The 19053-nt window shown below is 35.4% G+C and overlaps 1 protein-coding gene across 4 annotated transcripts in view; it reads right to left on the reverse strand.

The window, feature by feature from the left end:
• Dop1R1 (Dopamine 1-like receptor 1) overlaps positions 1-19053 on the reverse strand; it is a 422220-nt gene that overhangs the window by 186598 nt on the left and 216569 nt on the right. For 2 of the 4 annotated variants that reach the window (XM_073960852.1, XM_073960851.1), the window contains exons 3-4: positions 18294-18399; positions 8306-8485 (exon numbers count right to left, since the gene is read on the reverse strand). In XM_073960852.1, coding sequence (XP_073816953.1) covers positions 8306-8485; positions 18294-18399 — 286 coding nt within the window. The remainder of the gene's footprint in view (positions 1-8305; positions 8486-18293; positions 18400-19053) is intronic. The other 2 variants (XM_073960853.1, XM_073960854.1) reach the window with 1 other exon arrangement.

The following is a 19053-nucleotide window of genomic DNA, read 5'->3' on the forward strand; positions in this document are numbered from 1 at the left end:
CTGCGTACGTCCCTGCGGGGCAACAGGGGCGATGCGAACGTGTCCGGCCGAAGCCCTCAATATAATGATGCACATTTTGCCAATTAATTTACACATCAAAGCAACAGCAACATGTAATGCAGTAAGACTCCGAGCTCTAGGTATGTGGAGAGACAGAACTTACGGACATGCGTGCATGCTTCAACAACTTCCGAAAGAAATAACAACCACTGCTGATTACTGCGTACCTACATTGGATTTTGATCAGCCTTTTGCAATCAAATTTCCAAGCAGAAGAGAATGGAGTAATGGATCACCATTGATAGCATATGACACTAAGGTATACACGGACGGCTCCAAGATGAAATGTGGAGTCGGATCCGGTGTGTTCTCGGACGAAGCAAACATACACACATCTACAAAGCTACCTGAGTACTGTAGTGTCTTTCAAGCGGAGATACTGGCAATAAAGGAGGCCTGTACTGAACTTTTACAGCATCACACAGCAAACTCAATAGGAATCTTCGTCGACAGTCAAGCGGCGCTCCTTGCACTAAAATCCAACGCTGTCACATCAAAGCTAGTGAAAGATTGTAAAGAAGAACTTGCCAAACTAGGGCGTCTGTCAAGAGTAGTTCTCACCTGGATCCCGGGCCACAAGGGACTTGTTGGGAATGAAAAAGCAGACGAGTTAGCTAGAGCAGGATCCGCCTCTAACGAACTCCCAAAGGCATCAGTCGCAATTCCAATGGGAGTAGTTAAAGGGGATATCTTCAAACACTATCTATCACTGGCTGAAAGTAGATGGGACAAAACGGCAACATGCAAGATATCAAAATTAACGTGGCCTCAATACAACGCCAAACGAACTAAGTTCCTAATCAATCAAACGCGACGGAACCTTGCAAGACTTACTGCAGTGTTAACCGGTCACTGGGCAATTGGTAACCATGCAAAACGTTTAAATCTACCGCACAATGACCACTGCCGTAGCTGCGGGAATGAAGAAGAGGAGGAAACTGTTGAGCACCTCCTCTGTTCCTGCCCTGCACAAATGCAACGACGATTCAAAGCTCTAAGACAACCGTTCCTTCGTGATATCACAGAGATAACAGAAGTAGGTCTGGGAGACCTTCTGCGATTCCTCAACTCATCAGGCTGGATTTAACTGTCAACATGCAACGACGAAATAGCAATCTCTGAACGAGTGGTGTGGTTTTTCAAAACGGTATCTCTAACATACTAATTGAGGCTATAAAGTATGGCCACCACGTAAACCAACCAACCAACCAACCAGCTTTGCTCCCAGAGATATACCCTCAGCCTTTGACGTAAAGAAAAGAAGCAAACTCAGCATGGTTGTTTTTTAAAACATTACAGTTGTAACGTGCTCTGCGAAACTTATCCGAAATAATGTTTAAAATGTATACGCAAAACAGGGCCCTATTCCGCGAAACAGCTTGTCTACTTTTCATTTAGCACTTAGCAATATTTTTGACAATTCGCAAATTTTTGCGTTCCACAGAACGCTTATTTTTGATAAGTGATAAGTTGCTAAAGATAAGTTGAGTTTGCTAAGTTTTCAAAACATTATTGCTCTCTTTTTGATTTCTGTTCCACAAACGTCCTCTTCTGCTAACTGAAAACTTGTAACTGCAAACTAAATTTTGCAAAAAACTGTGCTCTTTCTTTCCACAGAAAACTTTTCATTTTCTTTTTGCAAACCAAATTTTGATAACAAATAAAGTGTTTAAAACGTTACGACGGGAGATTTTGTTCGGAAATATTGAAAACACTGAAATGACAAGAAATTATAAGGATCGAATTAATTATTCCGAACTTCCACCCCCGAACCACCTCCTCTGAACTTCCCCTCACCGAACTTCCACCCTAAGAACCATCGCCCTCAGAACTTCCACCTTGCGAACCACACACTTCTGAACTTCCACCCTGCGAACAACACCATTCCAAACTTCCACCCTCCGAACCACCATACAAATCGATGTTTCTCGGTTTTATGCTAAGACTAAACCCTCTTTCGGAGTTTTTTATTTTATTTTTTTATTTGTATTTTAATTTATTTTATTTTTATTTTAATTTTGTTTTATTTTATTTTCATTTTTTATTTTATTTTATATTTGTTTTTAATTTTATTTTATTTTATTCTATTTTATTTCATTGGGTTTTATTTTATTTTGTTTCGTTTTATTTTATTTTTTCACTATTTTTTATTTTTATTTTAATTTTTTATTTTATTTTTATTTATTTTTATTTTAGTTTTATTTTTATTTTATATTATTTTGTATTTTTTATTTTAATTTAATTCATTTTATTTTATTCTATTTTATTTGGTTTTATTTTATTTGGTTTCGTTTTATTTTATTTTTTTCATTACTCATTTTTAATAACGCCAGTTTCTTTTCATTTTTGTTCTCGCGTCCCATTTTACGTGTCTTATTTATCATTTTATTCTATTTTATTTCGTTTTATTTTATTTTGTTTTATTTTATTTTTTATTTTTATTTTATTTTAATTTATTTTTGTTTTATTTTATTATACCCTCAGCATTTATGCTAACGAGGGTATATCACCAATATTTTTGAAAATTTAACATAGCTGAAGCCCAGGTTTACCCTTTTAGAAAACGCGACCCGTGATTGTATATTATACAAATTAAATACTTTTGGATAAAATATTGGCCTTAAAAGATAATTTGCGTGGAAGCTGTGGCTATATTTATGTTAAAAAATTGGTGAAAATGGGTTGAAGCCACCATGTCTTTTTTTGTTATCTCTCGATTTGTGAGTAAACCACACTTCTCTCGAATTTTCTTGTCAAAGTAAAATCAGAAGCAAACTAAATAAGGATCATCTCACTAATGTATTACTTTTCAAAATTTCGTCTGATTCTACCATTAAATGATGCTGACATTTTGAAGCCAGATTTACAGTGTTTTTTGAAATTTTCTTCTAATTCCATTCCGCAAACAGGTTTTTCAAAAAATCATATATAGGATTGTAGTACTTGCGATTCTGAGTTGTTTGATACGACTAATGTGAATGTAGTCTGCACAGCTTCATAGAAATCTACATCCAAATGCGGAAATTTTGTGTGAACATTTTTGTAAAAAACATATTTTTCGGGCCTAATTTTTACAATTGTCATTCGATTTCTCGTACTTGATTGCACATTTTAGTTTTTTACGTTCCGGATCTAATAAATCATTCTCCGTGAAAATCCATCCACTAAAACTCGAGTTACAAGAAAATCCAAAGTAGAAAAATTAGCTAAAATTGTTTTTGGAAATATCGCGTATTTTATCGCGTTTTCTGCGGTTCGTTTCCACTGCAATGAAACAACTAATACAGCATCTTCGTTTTAGCGGAAACAGAGATTTGAAAACTTCACTGATAAGGGAGCTACATTCATTTTATCCCAAAAAATAGTGTGTGATGCTACATCCACGGTTCTTAATTGATCGCCTTGAAATAGATATATATCGATGTAGATTTTCATGGTGGACATTGAAATCGGATGCGGACAAAAATTGTATGCACTTTGCGCAAATTAGCGATATTTTATAGGCATTTTAATGCTAAGATGCAGCTGATGCTACATCTTAGCCTCCAAATTAAATTTCGAAAAATATATACAAATTAACAGATATGGTCTTGCTGTACATGAAAATCACATGCGGACAAAATGATTTTGATAATTACGCGATTAACATGTATTTTAAAATGCATATAAATAAAAATGGGTTATTTGACCTCTATTTCCATTTCAGAAGCTTTGACATATATCTTCATCAACCCAATTACCTCCCCTAATGGGAAAGCTTTAATATGAATGTCAATAAAGCAAAATCCGTCTATTTTGTTGGGAGATTTAAGCAAAATCAAGGAAGTACTCCTATAAATTTTTACAATATTTTCTACTACATAATGCATGGGAAAAATATTTTTTCACACAAAAAATTATTTTTTGACCAAAATATGTGCTTATTTTGGCTGTAACGTCCAAACTATAACACCAATCTGTATGATTGCAGTCTCATTTGATTCGCCATGAAGTTTGGATCCACAACAATTTTTTATGTAATTATATGACCACTAAATGGGCCTTAATTTTGAAAAAAGTAGACTTATATTCAATAATTTATCAATTTTATGTACATTCCGCGAATTCTGTGTAACATTTTGCAGGTATAATGCAATCTACTCGCTGAAGTCACTTCGAGAGAACTTTTTTGTAATAATAATATTTTCTTTCTTAAAAAGCGAAATAAAAGCGCCATAACTTTTGTCCGCAACAACCAAAAATTGGCTCGTGACCAGATTCGTACTGGGAATCTTTTTCTTAACCTACATATCAAAAATCTTTGATGTAGCGCGAAAAAAATTTATCCTTTTTTTCTGAAATGGAATATGAAATAATTAAAAATATTCCTGATATACACTTTCACAAAAGTTTAAAAATGTTCTGAAAAATTGTGCGCACAATAACTCTTGATGGGAGTGACCGATTTGGTCCATACTTTACACATGCTAATATATTTACCAGATATAGATCAGGTTCGAATATGAACTAAATTTGTTCACTCCTTCGGGTACCACCCACAAAAATTTTGGAGAAATTCACTTTAAGACCTGCTCTCGAATCACTTTTGTTTTTGTTGAAGCAACTTGCATTCGCTGCCTCAATTAAAAAAAAAGTTTTTTCAGGGGCAAGTCCATACCTCTTGAGAAAACAGCCCAAAAGTTGTAAAAAACCCTATGACGGCTGCGGAACTCGAACCGAATACTACCTTGGTCCACACTTTGGATATTGTAATATTTCTTCGAATATTAGATGAAATTCGAAGGTGGTGCTTATAGGTCCACTCTTTCCGGTACCTCCCCCACAAAAGTTCGAAAATATTCGCTAAAATGTTACGCGCAATTTCTCATAGACGTAGCAACCGATTTGGTCCAAATCTTAGATCTCTAAATATTGTCGAAACTTAGTTTATGTTCAAATTTGGGCATTATCTGTCCAATCCTTGTGGTACCACCCATACAAATGTTCAAAATTTTTGGTGGTTAAGGGTCTGTTCGAGGATCCTTTGGACATTTTTACCGAAGGTTTTCCTAGTGGCCCTGTTTACAGCGATATTATGTTTTTCGTAGGCTAGTGTGATAAAAAAGCTCTATCTATCTATATCCCCCCAAATGTTTGAGCTTTAATCCTATCCATACTTTTGTCGGTTCATACGCCCAAAATTTTGAAAACCCCCCTAAATAAATAAGTTTTTTTTTTTTTGGAAAAAAGTATTTCAATCCACACAGGCCCTCTATCTCTGATACTTTTTAACTTGTTATTTGCATTTCATAATCTTTTTGAAAATATGCATTAAATCTTTGCATTCTTAAAAGAAAAAAGTAAGAAGGGCGTTAAGTTTGGCCGGGCCGAACTTGTTATACCCTCCACCACAAATTGTATTGAAGTAAAATGGAATAATTAGTTTCCTTTCGTGTATGAAATACTAAATTTCAGCAATTTCGGTAACACAATGTGAAGCACCGTTCTATGGGGGCTATTTCAAAACGTCGATCTATACCGACAAATTTCTGACGGAAAGTTTTTAGACTCGAAGAAGACTAAATACCAAATGTCCTATATTTCGGTAAGAGAATGTGGCTAAAACATAAAATCAAGAAGTACGCTTCTATGGTGATATAGGAAGACTTGGACCTATACTTATAATACTCTTCTGGAATATTTTATAACTATTCGAAGACTAAATAACGAATTTCAGCCATTTCGGTGGAATATTGACGTCACAGTCTTCAGGTGCTATATCGAAACGTGGACATATACCGACGAATTTTAGTCGGAAATGGGGCAATATGAAAGCGTGGACTTGTACAGACAAATTTCTGGCGAACAATTTTATATCACATTGAAGACTAAATACCAAATTTCAGCCATTTTGGTGGAATATTGAAGCCACAACCTTCAAAATACGGAAAATCGGGAGGTACTTTTCCATGGGGGCTATATGAAGGCGTAGACCTATACCGACAAATTTAAAGGGGAAGTTTGAGTATCCCCAACGGAGTCTAAATAACAAATTTAAGCCATTTCGGTGGAATATTGAGGTCACAACTTTCAAAAAATCGGGAGGTACCGTTCTATGGGGTCATATAGCCCCCATAGTACGGTATGGACCGATACCGACACAGTTCTGGGGGAAAGTTTTATACCACCAACGTACTAAGTACCAAATTTCAGCCATTTCGGTGTGATAATGAAGCTAAAACTTTCAAAATACCAAAAATCGGGAGGTACCGTTCTATGGGGGCTATATGAAGACGTGGACCGATACCGACAACATTCTGGGGCAAGTTTTATACCCCTAAGGAAGACTACGTACCAAAATTCAACCATTTTGGTAGGATAATGAAGCTAAACCCTTAAAAATGCCGAAAATCGGGAGGTACCGTTCTATGGGGGCTATTTCAAAACGTCGTCCGATTTTCAATACCAACCATCCTGCAAGTAATAAAAACTTCTGCACCAAATATTGAGCCTCTATCTTTAAAATTGCCAGCTGTATCTTAATTTCAAAAGACAGACGGACGGACAGACGGGCTGATCAATAATATATATACTTTATATGGTCTCCGACGAATATTTCGATGTGTTACAAACGGAATGACAAATTTAATTTTACCCTCAATATGGTGGAGGGTATAACAAAAATGTACATGGATTAAAAAATTGTCTCTGCAACACTTTTTTCATTTTCTACATTTCACTGGCAGCCAGTTCAAAATTTTACTGGCATGAAAAATCTAGTGTCAGTGGAGTCGAGAATTCCAAAATGTAAATGTGGTAGTAAAATATTGTGTTTGTATTGAATTTTTCGAACTGTCACTGGCATGTGTAAACGCTGGGTTAAGCAAAAATTTTAAACTTTTGTGAGGTAGATGTTTTCCAATTTACCCCTTTTCGGAACTTGATGTACGTTTGGAAGAAATTTTTTAAGTTTCGGCAAAATCTGACACTCAATCGGTAAATTTTCTTGATCATCAGTCATTTGAGTCATTTACATCTTTTTAAAACATAATCTCAGGAAGAATGAAGCTCCCGAAAAAAACATTGTCAAGGGGCCCTCGAGCACAACTTGCTTCATAAAACATCATGCCCATCCCGCAATAGTCCATTTGTGACAGAAATTTTTGAAAATTTTTGTTGAAGAGCATATTCAACTGTAGTCTACGGGTATATGTGGAGGAAAAAACCTGCTGCAATAAATTTCATGTCAATCCGAGAATAGTCTCTAAACTGTATACGAAAGTGGGGGCCGATATGGTCCGTCTTCGAACTTAAACTAAGCTTGGACGAAATATTAACAGGGCTAAATTTTGGACCGAATCGGTTGATTCGTTCGAGAGTTATCGCCAGCCGTACAGGCAGATGGATGGACATGACTAAATCGACTTCAAATTGCCTGAAATGGATTTCGTCCAAACATACTTAGGGTCTAAGCTGAGACACATTTTTATCGTATCAAAGCGTTCTCCAAGAGCCACATTTGAAAAAAAAACTTTGTTCAATGTTAATATGAAGTGCCATAATTGTACATCTTGTTATCCATGTAATTTTCTCCAATCTCTGGAATTGTTTTATTAAAAAAGGTATGTGTATTTTTCCCAATTCCCAAATGAAAACTTTAAGTTTTCAATCTCCTTGGGCCAGCTTTAAATCATTAGTGTCATTTTCAGACAATGCAGCTTATTTCGTACAACAAACTTCCGTCGTCATTGATGACAGGGGGATAGAAGATAAAGAAGGCGACGACAAGCTAAGGGATTTCCGTGAAAACAATTTATTTAAACACAGAGAAAATTTGCCAATGAGAATAGGGGAAGTTAAGCTCAAATAGGCTGCAAGAATAAAACATGAAAGCAAATTGTTTTTGGTTGGGAATTGGCACGTAGACAGTGAAAATTAGTTGATTGAAGTGAACTTTTTTCACACCCAAAGAAATTTGAAAAGGACAACTACAGACAAAGAAAAACGTAATAACGGCAACAGCCTTGAAACAAAACTCACCATAACAATTCCCCCTCAAACATGTTGATCGCGGCAAGACCCCAACAAATTTAACATCAGTTAAGCTCATGGTGTTTTTCGATAACATAGCTACCTCCGGTCTCTTACCCTGCCAAGTTCATGTGGAATTTTTAATTTAATGGTGAGGGGAACACTTCGTACATATGTATTTGCTTTTATGAGGGTGATGGCAATAAATGGAAAAAATTTACCGTTAGTTACTTACCCAACAAATCATTAACTCCCGCAAATGTCATCACCAGCGATGCCACAAATAAATCCGCAATTGCTAATGATGCCAGGAACAAATTCCCAATACGACGCAGACTGCGTTCTGTGTAGATGGCGAGGCAGACAAGTATATTTCCGGCAATTGACAGGAATATTAGAACAGATAGGAAAATTCCTGCAATATTGAAGCACAAGAAATGTCAAATATAAAGAAAGAAAAAGAAAAAAATGAAAAGAAAAATATTCTTCAAATATGTTAGCCTTAGAGAATAATGTAAAGAAATCGACAATGCAGTGAGTGATGGAATGGGGGCTGTGATAGATGGATGGGTGATAGCTGAATAATGAAGAGAATGATGGAATGACGGAATGTTGAATGCATGCATTCATGCGATATCTAAATGTTAAAATGAATAGTTCATGGAATGCATTGCACTGTGCATAAATGATGATAAATGCCAACAATTTATAATATGAAAATCTCAATGCCAAAGTGTGGGAGTTATCTTTGTGTAGGTATGACATTTTCGTTTCCATGCAAACATTATTTAAGATAGATTTCTGTGATAAAGAACATAAGATGTGAAATTCCTTGCATTTGCTATTCCTAACAACCATTTAGGAACGTGTGTTTGTTCCTGTCACACATGCAACCACGGAGATATAATCCACACATACATACACATGTTCATGCTAGAGTTAAGGGAAAAACAAAACAAACAACGTAATCGGAAAGAAATCATGCTAACGTAAACAAAAAATATTCCTAGTGTGGAGTACGTGTTATGGTAAGCAGTAACGAATAATTCGTTATCATCAATAACAATTTGTGTTTTTTCTTCTTCTTCTTTTTCTTCTTATCGCACATTAGCAAAGACAAATCAGGGTTACAGTAAACGGGATATTTATTTGAATATCAAAACTAAGTTTCAGGGAAGATTTACACCAAGACAAAAAAAAAAATTAAAGGCCATATAAACTCACTTTATAAATAAGAGTAACTTGTCCAACTTTAAATCCCAGGTGGAGCATTTTAATGGGTTGTAGCGATTTAATATAACTTTAACTGATAATTATGCTTTGTGCAAATATTTAGTGGATCATTTATTCCACATACTTTGATAGGCAAGTTTAAACGTCCGAAAGAGGACACATAATTTTTAAATCTATGTACATTATTTTTGGGGAAAAGAATTTTGGCTATGTTTTCTGACATACGTTTTTAATTGTAAAAATTTCACGTGGGAAGTTTTTGCGGATTCTGAAACTACAATGTTCATAGATGAGAAAAATCAAAAAACACAAAATTCGCCGGAGCGCTTTTTAAATAAATCGCGGTCAAAGTTAACATTTTTAGCGTTTTTTAGGTTTTCAGGATTTTGCTTTGAAACCGCAGGTCCTATCGAAATGTGAAATTGTGATTGACCTCTATAATATTTTCTTAGGTTTTACCATTTTTGGAAATAGAAGTTTAAATTGGGACAATGCGCTGACTGTATCGCCACCTTATAAAACAATGTCATGTACGGTGTGCCTTTCATACGGGCAAAATGTGCCTCATCGAAATAATGGTTTTAGACCCCAACTATGTTTGGACGAAATGTGTTTCAGACAATTTGGAGTTGATTTAGCCATGTCCGTCCGTCTGGCTGGTTGGAGCGCACGATACCTCTCCAACGGATCAACCGATTCGGTCCAAAATTTGGCTTTCGTAATATTTTGTCCAAACTTAGTTTAAGTTCGATGGTGGGTTATATCGGTCCACTCCTTCCGATACCTCCCCCAAAAAAGTTCGGAACGGTTCGGAAAATTTGTGCGCACGATAAGTCTTGATGGAAGTAACGTATTTGGTCCATACTTTGCACATCGTGAAATTTCTACCAGACTTATATGTGGTTCCAATATACTTCAGGTACCTCCCACACAAAATTTCTGATATGTTCAGATTAGGACCTGCTCTCGAATCGCTTTGATTTTTATTGCAACAACTTGTATTCACTGTCCTCCATACGACGGTACAAGTTTCATCAGGGGCAAGTCCATACTTCCCGAGAAAATAGCCTGAAAGGTACAAAAAAAAAACCGCTATGATACAGTGCTTAGTGGTTGGAGCCCAAGATAAATCTCGAAGGGATCTGCCGATTCGGTCCAAAATTAGGCCTTCGTAATATTTTGTCCAAACATAGGTTAAGTTCGAAGACAAGCCATATCGGTCCACTCATTCAGGTACCTCTACCACAAATGTTGAAATATGTTCGGAAAAATTGTGCGCACAATAACTCTTGAAGGGAGTGGCCGATTTGGTCCATACTTTACACATCCATATATATCTACCAGATATGGATTAGGTTCGAATATGGACTTTATTTGTCCACTCCTTCGGGTACCTATCATACAAAATTTCGGATAAGTCCACTTTAAGACCTGCTTCCGAATAGCTGTGATTTTTGTTGAAGCAACTTGCATTCGCTGCCTCAATTATGACGGTAAAAGTTTTTTTTAGGGGCAAGTCCATACTTCTTGAGAAAACAGCCCGAAAGGTGTAAAAACCCCTATGGCACCATATGTAGCACGATAACTCTCGAACTGATCAACGGATTTGGTCCAAAATTTGGCATCCGTCATATTTTGTCCACACTTCAGTTTAAGTTCGAAGATGGGCAATACCGGTCCCCAGCTTCCGGTACTTCCCGCAACATTTAAAAAATGTCACTAAATTTGTAGGCACTATGTCTCTTGAACGGGTCAACCAATTTGGTCTAAACTTTGGATCTCCTAACAGTTTGTCCACATTTAGTTTTTCCACATTTAGTGGCTCATATCAGTCCTCTCCTTAGGGTACCTACCCCACAAAAAAAATTCAATATTTGTGTCCATGTACAGTTTAGGGTCTGTTCGAAAATCCTTTGGAAATGCATACCGATGCTGTTCGATATGGTCCTGTTTACATCGATATTAAGTTTCCCGTGGACAAGTCCATGCTTCCTGGCATACTGGTCCAAAATTATAGGATGACCCACTGAAATGACTAGTGGGCGCGATATCTATCGAAAAGATATGAATCCCAAAATAAGATCCACTTTCATAATGGGCTATGTCGGTCCATTCCTTTAAGTACCACCTCTGCAAAACTGTTGAACTTTAATGCTAATCCACATTTTTGTCGGCAAGTTCAAATGTCAAAAAAGTGTTTCAATTCACATGGGTGGAATGGATCTGGCATGTCATCTTTTTGTCAATTTCGCTCATGAATTTTATATGGGCGTAACCCCCAAAGATGGCGTTGTTTTTTGGATCTTAAGCATGTCATTTTCACCAATGCATTGACATGTCATTTTCACTAATGCATTGACATGAAATTTTCATGTCTTGTTTGGAAAATGAAAAATGCTGTATGTAAATATGATTTTCATGACAAACAAAACTCTTTATTAATTCAAACAAATACATGAAATAATTACAACAAATTTATCAGCAAAAAACTTATATAACAAGTAAAAAAGTATCAGTCGGCTTTGCCGACAGAGATATACCCTCAGCATGTGTATATTGAAACAATTTTTTCCCAAAAAACGTATGTATTTAGGGGGTTTTAAATATTTTGGGCGTTTGAACCGATAAAAATGTTGATTAGGATTAAAGATTTACGGAGGAGATACTAAAAAAACCTGAAAAAACTTTTACCATCGTAATTGAGGCAGCGAATGCAAGTTGCTTCAACAAAAATCAAAGTGATTCGATATCAGGTCTTTATGTGAACTTATCCAAAATTTTGTGTGGAAGGTACCGGATGGAGTAGACAAATATAGTCTATATTTGAACCTGATCTATATCTGGTAGATATATTAGGATGTGTAAAGTATGGACCAATTCGTCCACTCACTTCAAGAGTTACCGTACGAACAATTTTTCCGAACATTTTTGAACTTTTGTGGGGGAGGTACCTGAAGGAGTGGACCGATATTGCTTATCTTCGAACTTAAACTAAGTTTGCACAAAATATTACGATGGCCACATTTTGTACCGAAACGGCAGATCCGTTCGAGAGTTATCTTACGCTCCAACCACCTCACACGATGTCATAGGGGTTTTTTGCACCTTCCATTCTATTTTCTCAGGAAGTATGGACTTGCCCCTAATGAAACTTGTACCGTCGTATGGGGGGCAGTGAATACAAGTTGCTAAAACAAAAATCAAAGCGATTCGAGAGATGGCCCTAAACTGAACTTTTCCGAAATTTTGTGTGGGAGGTACCCGAAGGAGTGGACCGATTATGTCCATATTGAAACCTTATCTAAGCCTGGTACACTTTTCAGGATGTGCAAAGTATGGACCAAATCGGTTACTCCCTTCAAGAGTTATCGAGCGCACAAATTTTCCGAACATTTTCGAACTTTTGTGTGGGAGGTACCGGAAGGAGTGGACCGATATAACCCATCTTCGAACTTAAACTAAGTTTGGGCAAAATATTACGAAAGCCAAAATGTTAACCGAATCGGTTCATCCGTTCGAGAGTTATCGTGCGCTCCAGCCAGCCAGACAGGCAGACAGAGAGACAGACGGACGGACATTGCTCAATCGAATCCAAATTGTCTGAAACATATTTCGTTCAAACATACTTGGGGTCTAAGACCATTATTTCGATGAGGCACATTTTGCCCGTATGAATGTGTATATACCCTCGTTAGCATAAATGCTGAGGGTATAAAAATTGCAATTTATCACCGTCACTATACCGCAACAGAGTTTACTTCCTCCGCTCTCCGCATTTTGATTTCATTTCATCTTGCAAAATGTATTTTCTATTATCTTCCCAACACCAGTTCAGATTTCGACATGGACTCCAACTGCACTCCTTCACGAATTTCTTGTTCGTGAATTTTATATCAATATTTTGGAAATTTATACTCTTTCATTTCGGGAAGAAATAATATCGCTACGTAGGGATCTACAAATCGATTTGCTTTTTAGGGATCTCTAGAGAACCATATGTAACGAAAGGAGAGGAGGAACTTTTCCAGGAAAATATCATTTATGCGTAAAGGCCTAAGTACATAAGCTGCCTTGCTTGCTTCTGATAAAAGAATAAAAAGGAAAGGGCAACCTTGTTCGAAATTGGCTCGGCCTTCTTTATTCTTCTATTTTTGTTATGTCAGAAATGAAGCAGGGAACAAGGCGATCAGGCGCGGCAGCTTATGTACCCAGGCCTTTATTAATGTATGTTTAAGTTAAAACATTTTCTTTCCAAAAGTCGTTACTTCTTTCTTTTCAGATTTTTGTTACTTTTCTTTTCGGACTTTTTGTTCAAATTTCGAGAAACGAGATTGGATTGATTTCATTCTATGCCAGATTTTGAACAAATAAGGGAATATTGTTAGCTCGATAATTGGGACTTCCTTTTTATTGCAGTGTCTGAACGACGTTACGAGCTAGGTACAACACCAATTGTTTAGAAGTACGACTTGTATGATATACAGGAAATGTAAGACAACATCACGACGAGAGTTTTAACAACTTTGGTTCTGATTTCGAGTCTCCGACAACATCAAGCCTATTGTAAATAATAAACCTTATATACCTTAAAACATATTTAGATAAATAAAAGAAAATATAAAGGAATGGGTTCAAATGCTGATGAAAAGATCGGATCTTTCACGACTTCCTTTGCATGGGTTCAAATGCTAATGAAAAGATCGGATCTTTCACGACTTCGTTTGAACCAATGCAAAAGATGACATGAAATCACGTCATCGCATAGAACCCCTTCTTCAAATTTTGCTGGGTGACTGGATTGAGTAATACTTGACCATTCTAAGAAACATAATATAATAGAACTGCGTTGTGAAAAAGTAAGTTATGCCAGCTGAAGTTAAAATGTACAGTTTAATAAACAAAAAATGATGTGACCTACAAAACAAAAGGACTCAAACAAATCGAATTGTTACATCACAATTCCTGTATAATTAATTTTTCAAGTTATTTATAGAGTAAAGTTCCCGCTAACAAGTTAAAAAGTTTTAAGTCGGCCTTGCCGACAGAGATATAACCTCAGTCTCAGTGAATTAAAACATTTCTTTCCCTAAAGACTTTTGTATTTTTAGGGGTTTTCAGAATTTTGGGCATATGAAGATGTCGAAAAAAAATATGGATTTGGATTAAAGTTAAAACGTTTTGCGGGGAGATACCTAATGAAATGGACCGAAATGGAATGCAGTCTTATTTTGGGATTCATTTCTCACGATAAATATCGTGCCCATCGCTGTAAACAGGCACACAAGAAGCACATTCGGTAAAAATTTCCAAAGTATCCTCGAACAGACCCTTAATCGCACTTAAATACAAATTTTGAACATTTGTATGAGTGGTGTTCCAAGGAGGGGACCGATTGGTCCCATTGTGAACATAAACTAAGTTTGCATTTTCTTGTTTGTTCCATTGAGAAAATGTATGCATATATCAGTAACAGCGTTTAAAATCCATCCGTAGATGCAACATAATTTCTAAAATTTGATTCGCGGAAAATTAAAAAAAACTGCGAGCAAATTTAAATAATACTACCTCAGCGTCCGTATAAACCTCTAAAAAATAAATTAAAAATACGTACAGAATCTAGGCAAGGCGTAAAAAAATACGAAAACAAAATTATAAACATTGTCTTTATAAATTGCATATTATAGCAACAACAAAAGAGAAAAAACTTATTGTTAAAATGTTATTCCAAATAAATTTGTTTATTCGATTAGAAAAATTAGAAAAAAATTGGGAGTTCTCCAACTATTTCGCTAAAATCCCATACAAAAATTAATGAATACTGCTAAAACTTCATCAAGAAATATGGTTTACAATCGCGAAAGCTTAACTGCTTACTGTGATGACTTATAAAGGATAGGAAATTAAGAGTAATATTCAAATTAAAATCATTCAACAAATATGAAAATTAAAAAGCCTGTTATTCGCGAATTAGTTAAAGTCGGTTGATGCGCATCCGATTTTGGATAAAGCGAATCAATCTCTTTCAACATCTGTGCATATTTCGATGTTTCACTCATCGGCCATTGTGTGCCGTCCGTTGCATCTCACAATGCCAAAAACCTTAAAGTGGGTAAAAGTCGCGCAATGTGCATACGACCTTGATGCGCATACGGTTTCATTAGGGCCATACGTAACATCACGAGTTCTATAACGATATTATGAGTTTTAAATATTATAATGTTGCGCGTTCAGATTAACTAAAAAATTCAAAAAACTCCGAAATTCCGGCTTCAAAATGTCAGCATCAATTTTAGGTGGATGCAGTGGATATATCGAAAAATCATACACTAGTATCATGATGCCCATGGAGTATTCTGCGATTCTTTCTTTGGGCATAGGTCTATAAAATGTAAGGTTAAGCCAGAAATCGGAAGAGAACATAAAAAACTTGTTGGCTTCACCCCATTTTTACCCATTTTTCTACATCGATGCCAAGCCAGCTTCCACGTAAGTTATTTTAAATGGTCGACATTATGGGATCCATCCTAAAACACTTTATTTTAAAGAATTTCAGTCTTACTATCTATCTATACTTATAAAAGAGTTCAGTAATGATGACTCACTGACTGACTGACTGATAATCAACGCCCAGATTTGGAATTAGGTTCAATGATGGAGAGTTAGAAAGGTGTACCAATTGGTTTTTGAAAATTCGAACTATAAGTGTACGAAAAGTACTAAAAGTTCCTAAATTTAGTACTATTTGGTATTACGTGAACGGATAGAGCTAAAATCTTGAAATTTGGAATGAAAATCAAGGTTTAGACGATGAGTTGATATAAGGAGGTGGTTTTGAAAATGTGTACGAATAGTACTAAATGGTACTAAATTTGGTACAATTTAAATTTGGGCGAACCGATAAAGTTGGAATTCTGAAATTTGGAATTACTATTACTGTTGGAGCGTAGGTTTGAGATATGGAGGTAGTTTTCGAAATTCGTACATATGGGTACGAAAGGTACTAAATAGTACCAAATAAGGTACAATTTGGATTTGGGGGAACTGTTGGAGCTGGAATCCTGAAATTTAGAATTAGTCGGGGTGTAGGATAGAAGTATTTTGGAAATTCGTACTTTTGGGTACGAAAAGTACTAAATTGTACTCTTGGGTACGAATAGTACTAAATAGTACCAAATTTGGTACAATTTGGATTTGGGTGAACGGATATGGCTGTAATTCCGAGATTTGGAATAAGGAGTACTGTTGGAGTGTAGGATTGATAAAGTTTTGGAAATTTTCAATTATGGGTAGGAAAAGTACTAAATAGTACTAAATTTGGTACAATTTAGATTTCAATGATGGGATACATTTGGAATCGTGAAATTCGGAATTAAAATTGCTGTTGGAGTGTTGATAGAGGTAGGTTTGGAAATTCGTACTTTGGATACGAATAGTACTAAATGGTACCAAATTTGGATTTGAGTTATCGGAATTCTGAAATTCGGAATTAAGCTTATTGTTTGAACATAGCACTGAGGTAGTTTTGAAAATTTGTACTTATGTGCACGAAAAGTACTAAATGGTACTAAATTTGGTACAATTTGAATTTGGGTGATCTGATGTAGCTGCCATACTCAAGTTTGGAATTAAAATCCCTGTTGAATTGTAGGATTGATAAAATTTTGGAAATTTTTAGTTATGGGTAGGAAATGTACTAAATAGTACTAAATTTGGTACAATTTGGATTTGAGCGAACGGCTAGAGCTGGAATCTTGAAGTTTGGAATTAAGATTACTGTTGGGGTGTATGATTGAGGAAGTTTTGGAAATTCGTACTTATATGTACGAAATTTACTAAACGGTACTAAATTTGGTACAACTTGGATTTGAAAGAACGGGTAGAGCTGGAATCAAGAAATCACGAAAAATACGTAAAGTACTAAACGGTACTATATTTGGTACAACTTGGATTTGAGCGAACTTTGGTGTTAGTTTTGGAAATGCGTACTTATGCTTACAAAAAGTACTGCATTTTGTGCAATTAGGATTTGGCTGAAATTATAGCTCTCGAATCCCAAAATGTGGAATTAGGTACACTTAGGGGTACGAAATGGTTCCATGTATTGGATGAACGGATAGATCTGGATTCGTGGGATGTGGAATTAAGATTACTGTTATCATTTGCTTATAACGTCCGATTTAAGAAATATGTGCCATAAATATACGAAAAGTTGTAAATGGCACAGGATTTGGTACAATTTGTTATTGTGTAAGGGAATTTTGAAATAATAGGAGGAGGTTCGTATTTATGTATTTACATGTAAAGTACTAAATAGTTCTATAATTGGTATTGGAGGAACAGATAGAGCTGGAAATGAGGATGGCGGTTGTTGGGTTAGGCTGTATTTGCGCTGAGAACCTCAATATCTCAAAAAATGTGGATTGCTTTTGATGTGTAGGCGTGATGAAAATCGAACTAAATTGGTACGTATTAGTACACAAAATGTTTCCACCATTCTATATTATATATTGTTTATTTGTTTTGTATATTTAACGCATACGAAGTAGCGGGCACTTTGCTAGTATAGAATATGGTAACAGTTCGCGAATTTTGAATTGGTGAAACTCGGAATCATGGATTGTAAAACATTTTTGGTTTTTACCATATATAGCTGCTTTGAGTGAATTCTGTTTCTGACTACCATTTTCCTATTTCAAACGATAATAATAAAACTACTGTTGCGGAAGCTATGCTGTGTGTGTCTATCTAAGGTTTAATATTATTAAAATGTTGTTTATGTATATGTATGTCTGTTCCAGATCCTGCAAGAAGCTACTATTTGTTACTACGATAACAAAAGAAATAGTAGATTGTTGCAGTACTGGAACAGACCATGTCTTTGTGTGTTAGTAAGTCAACAAATGAAATGTAAGAGAAATGTAAAATAGATAAATAATAGTAGATATATAGATAGGTTGACAGAAGGAGACATTCAACGACATTTACTTTACCAACAACAATTAATGATACAAGTGACTCCACTTCAGGATCCTCACCCACTATTGTATCTGTTTCTGAGGGATTTATCCAGGAGGTTTCATTAAAAAATGTCGTTATCTGGAAATAGAAGATGAAGGAAATGTACGAATTGTTAAATTTAATAATAAAATGCAATTATTTGATGTGTTTATCAAATCAATAAAGAGCAATTTAAAAGCTGTAGAAAAATTAGTTTAACGTATGATATATGCTAACTGTAAGTTAGCTAGTTATTTATCATACGCCCTGAAGGCACTTGGTAAAACTTTATTAACTTTTTTGCTATAATGAATAGTTATTGCAAAGTTTTTCTCTCTGTTTCTGTGTGTGTAAATTGGATAGCCAATATATCAAAATGATGCAATTTTCATTTATCTTCATTCACTTACCTGTCAGCAAAATATACAAATTTCTCAGTTAACTGATTGATATCAAGTGGAAGATATATTTATAATTTAACACTCAGAATTGTCTAATAAGTTTCATGCTGAGAACTAAGGAAGTTATGGTTAAAAGTATTTTTTTTTTTATTTAGGTATTGCAGCACATGATTTATTATGAATTTTTACTTTTGCATAAGACAAAGTTTCTTATTAAATTTGATGGCAAAGTAGGGTTTTTATTCCTGTGGTTAACCATTTTTGCTTATACTGGTATACTTAAATGCCTAACTCTTTTGCAATACAAATTTGCATACCCTATACCACTACATGTAGAGGGAATTTTTAATTT

Source organism: Musca autumnalis, unplaced genomic scaffold (assembly GCF_047663935.1).
Source record: "Musca autumnalis isolate F117 unplaced genomic scaffold, ASM4766393v1 scaffold_1, whole genome shotgun sequence".
In the NCBI taxonomy this organism is placed as follows: Eukaryota; Metazoa; Arthropoda; class Insecta; order Diptera; family Muscidae; genus Musca; species Musca autumnalis.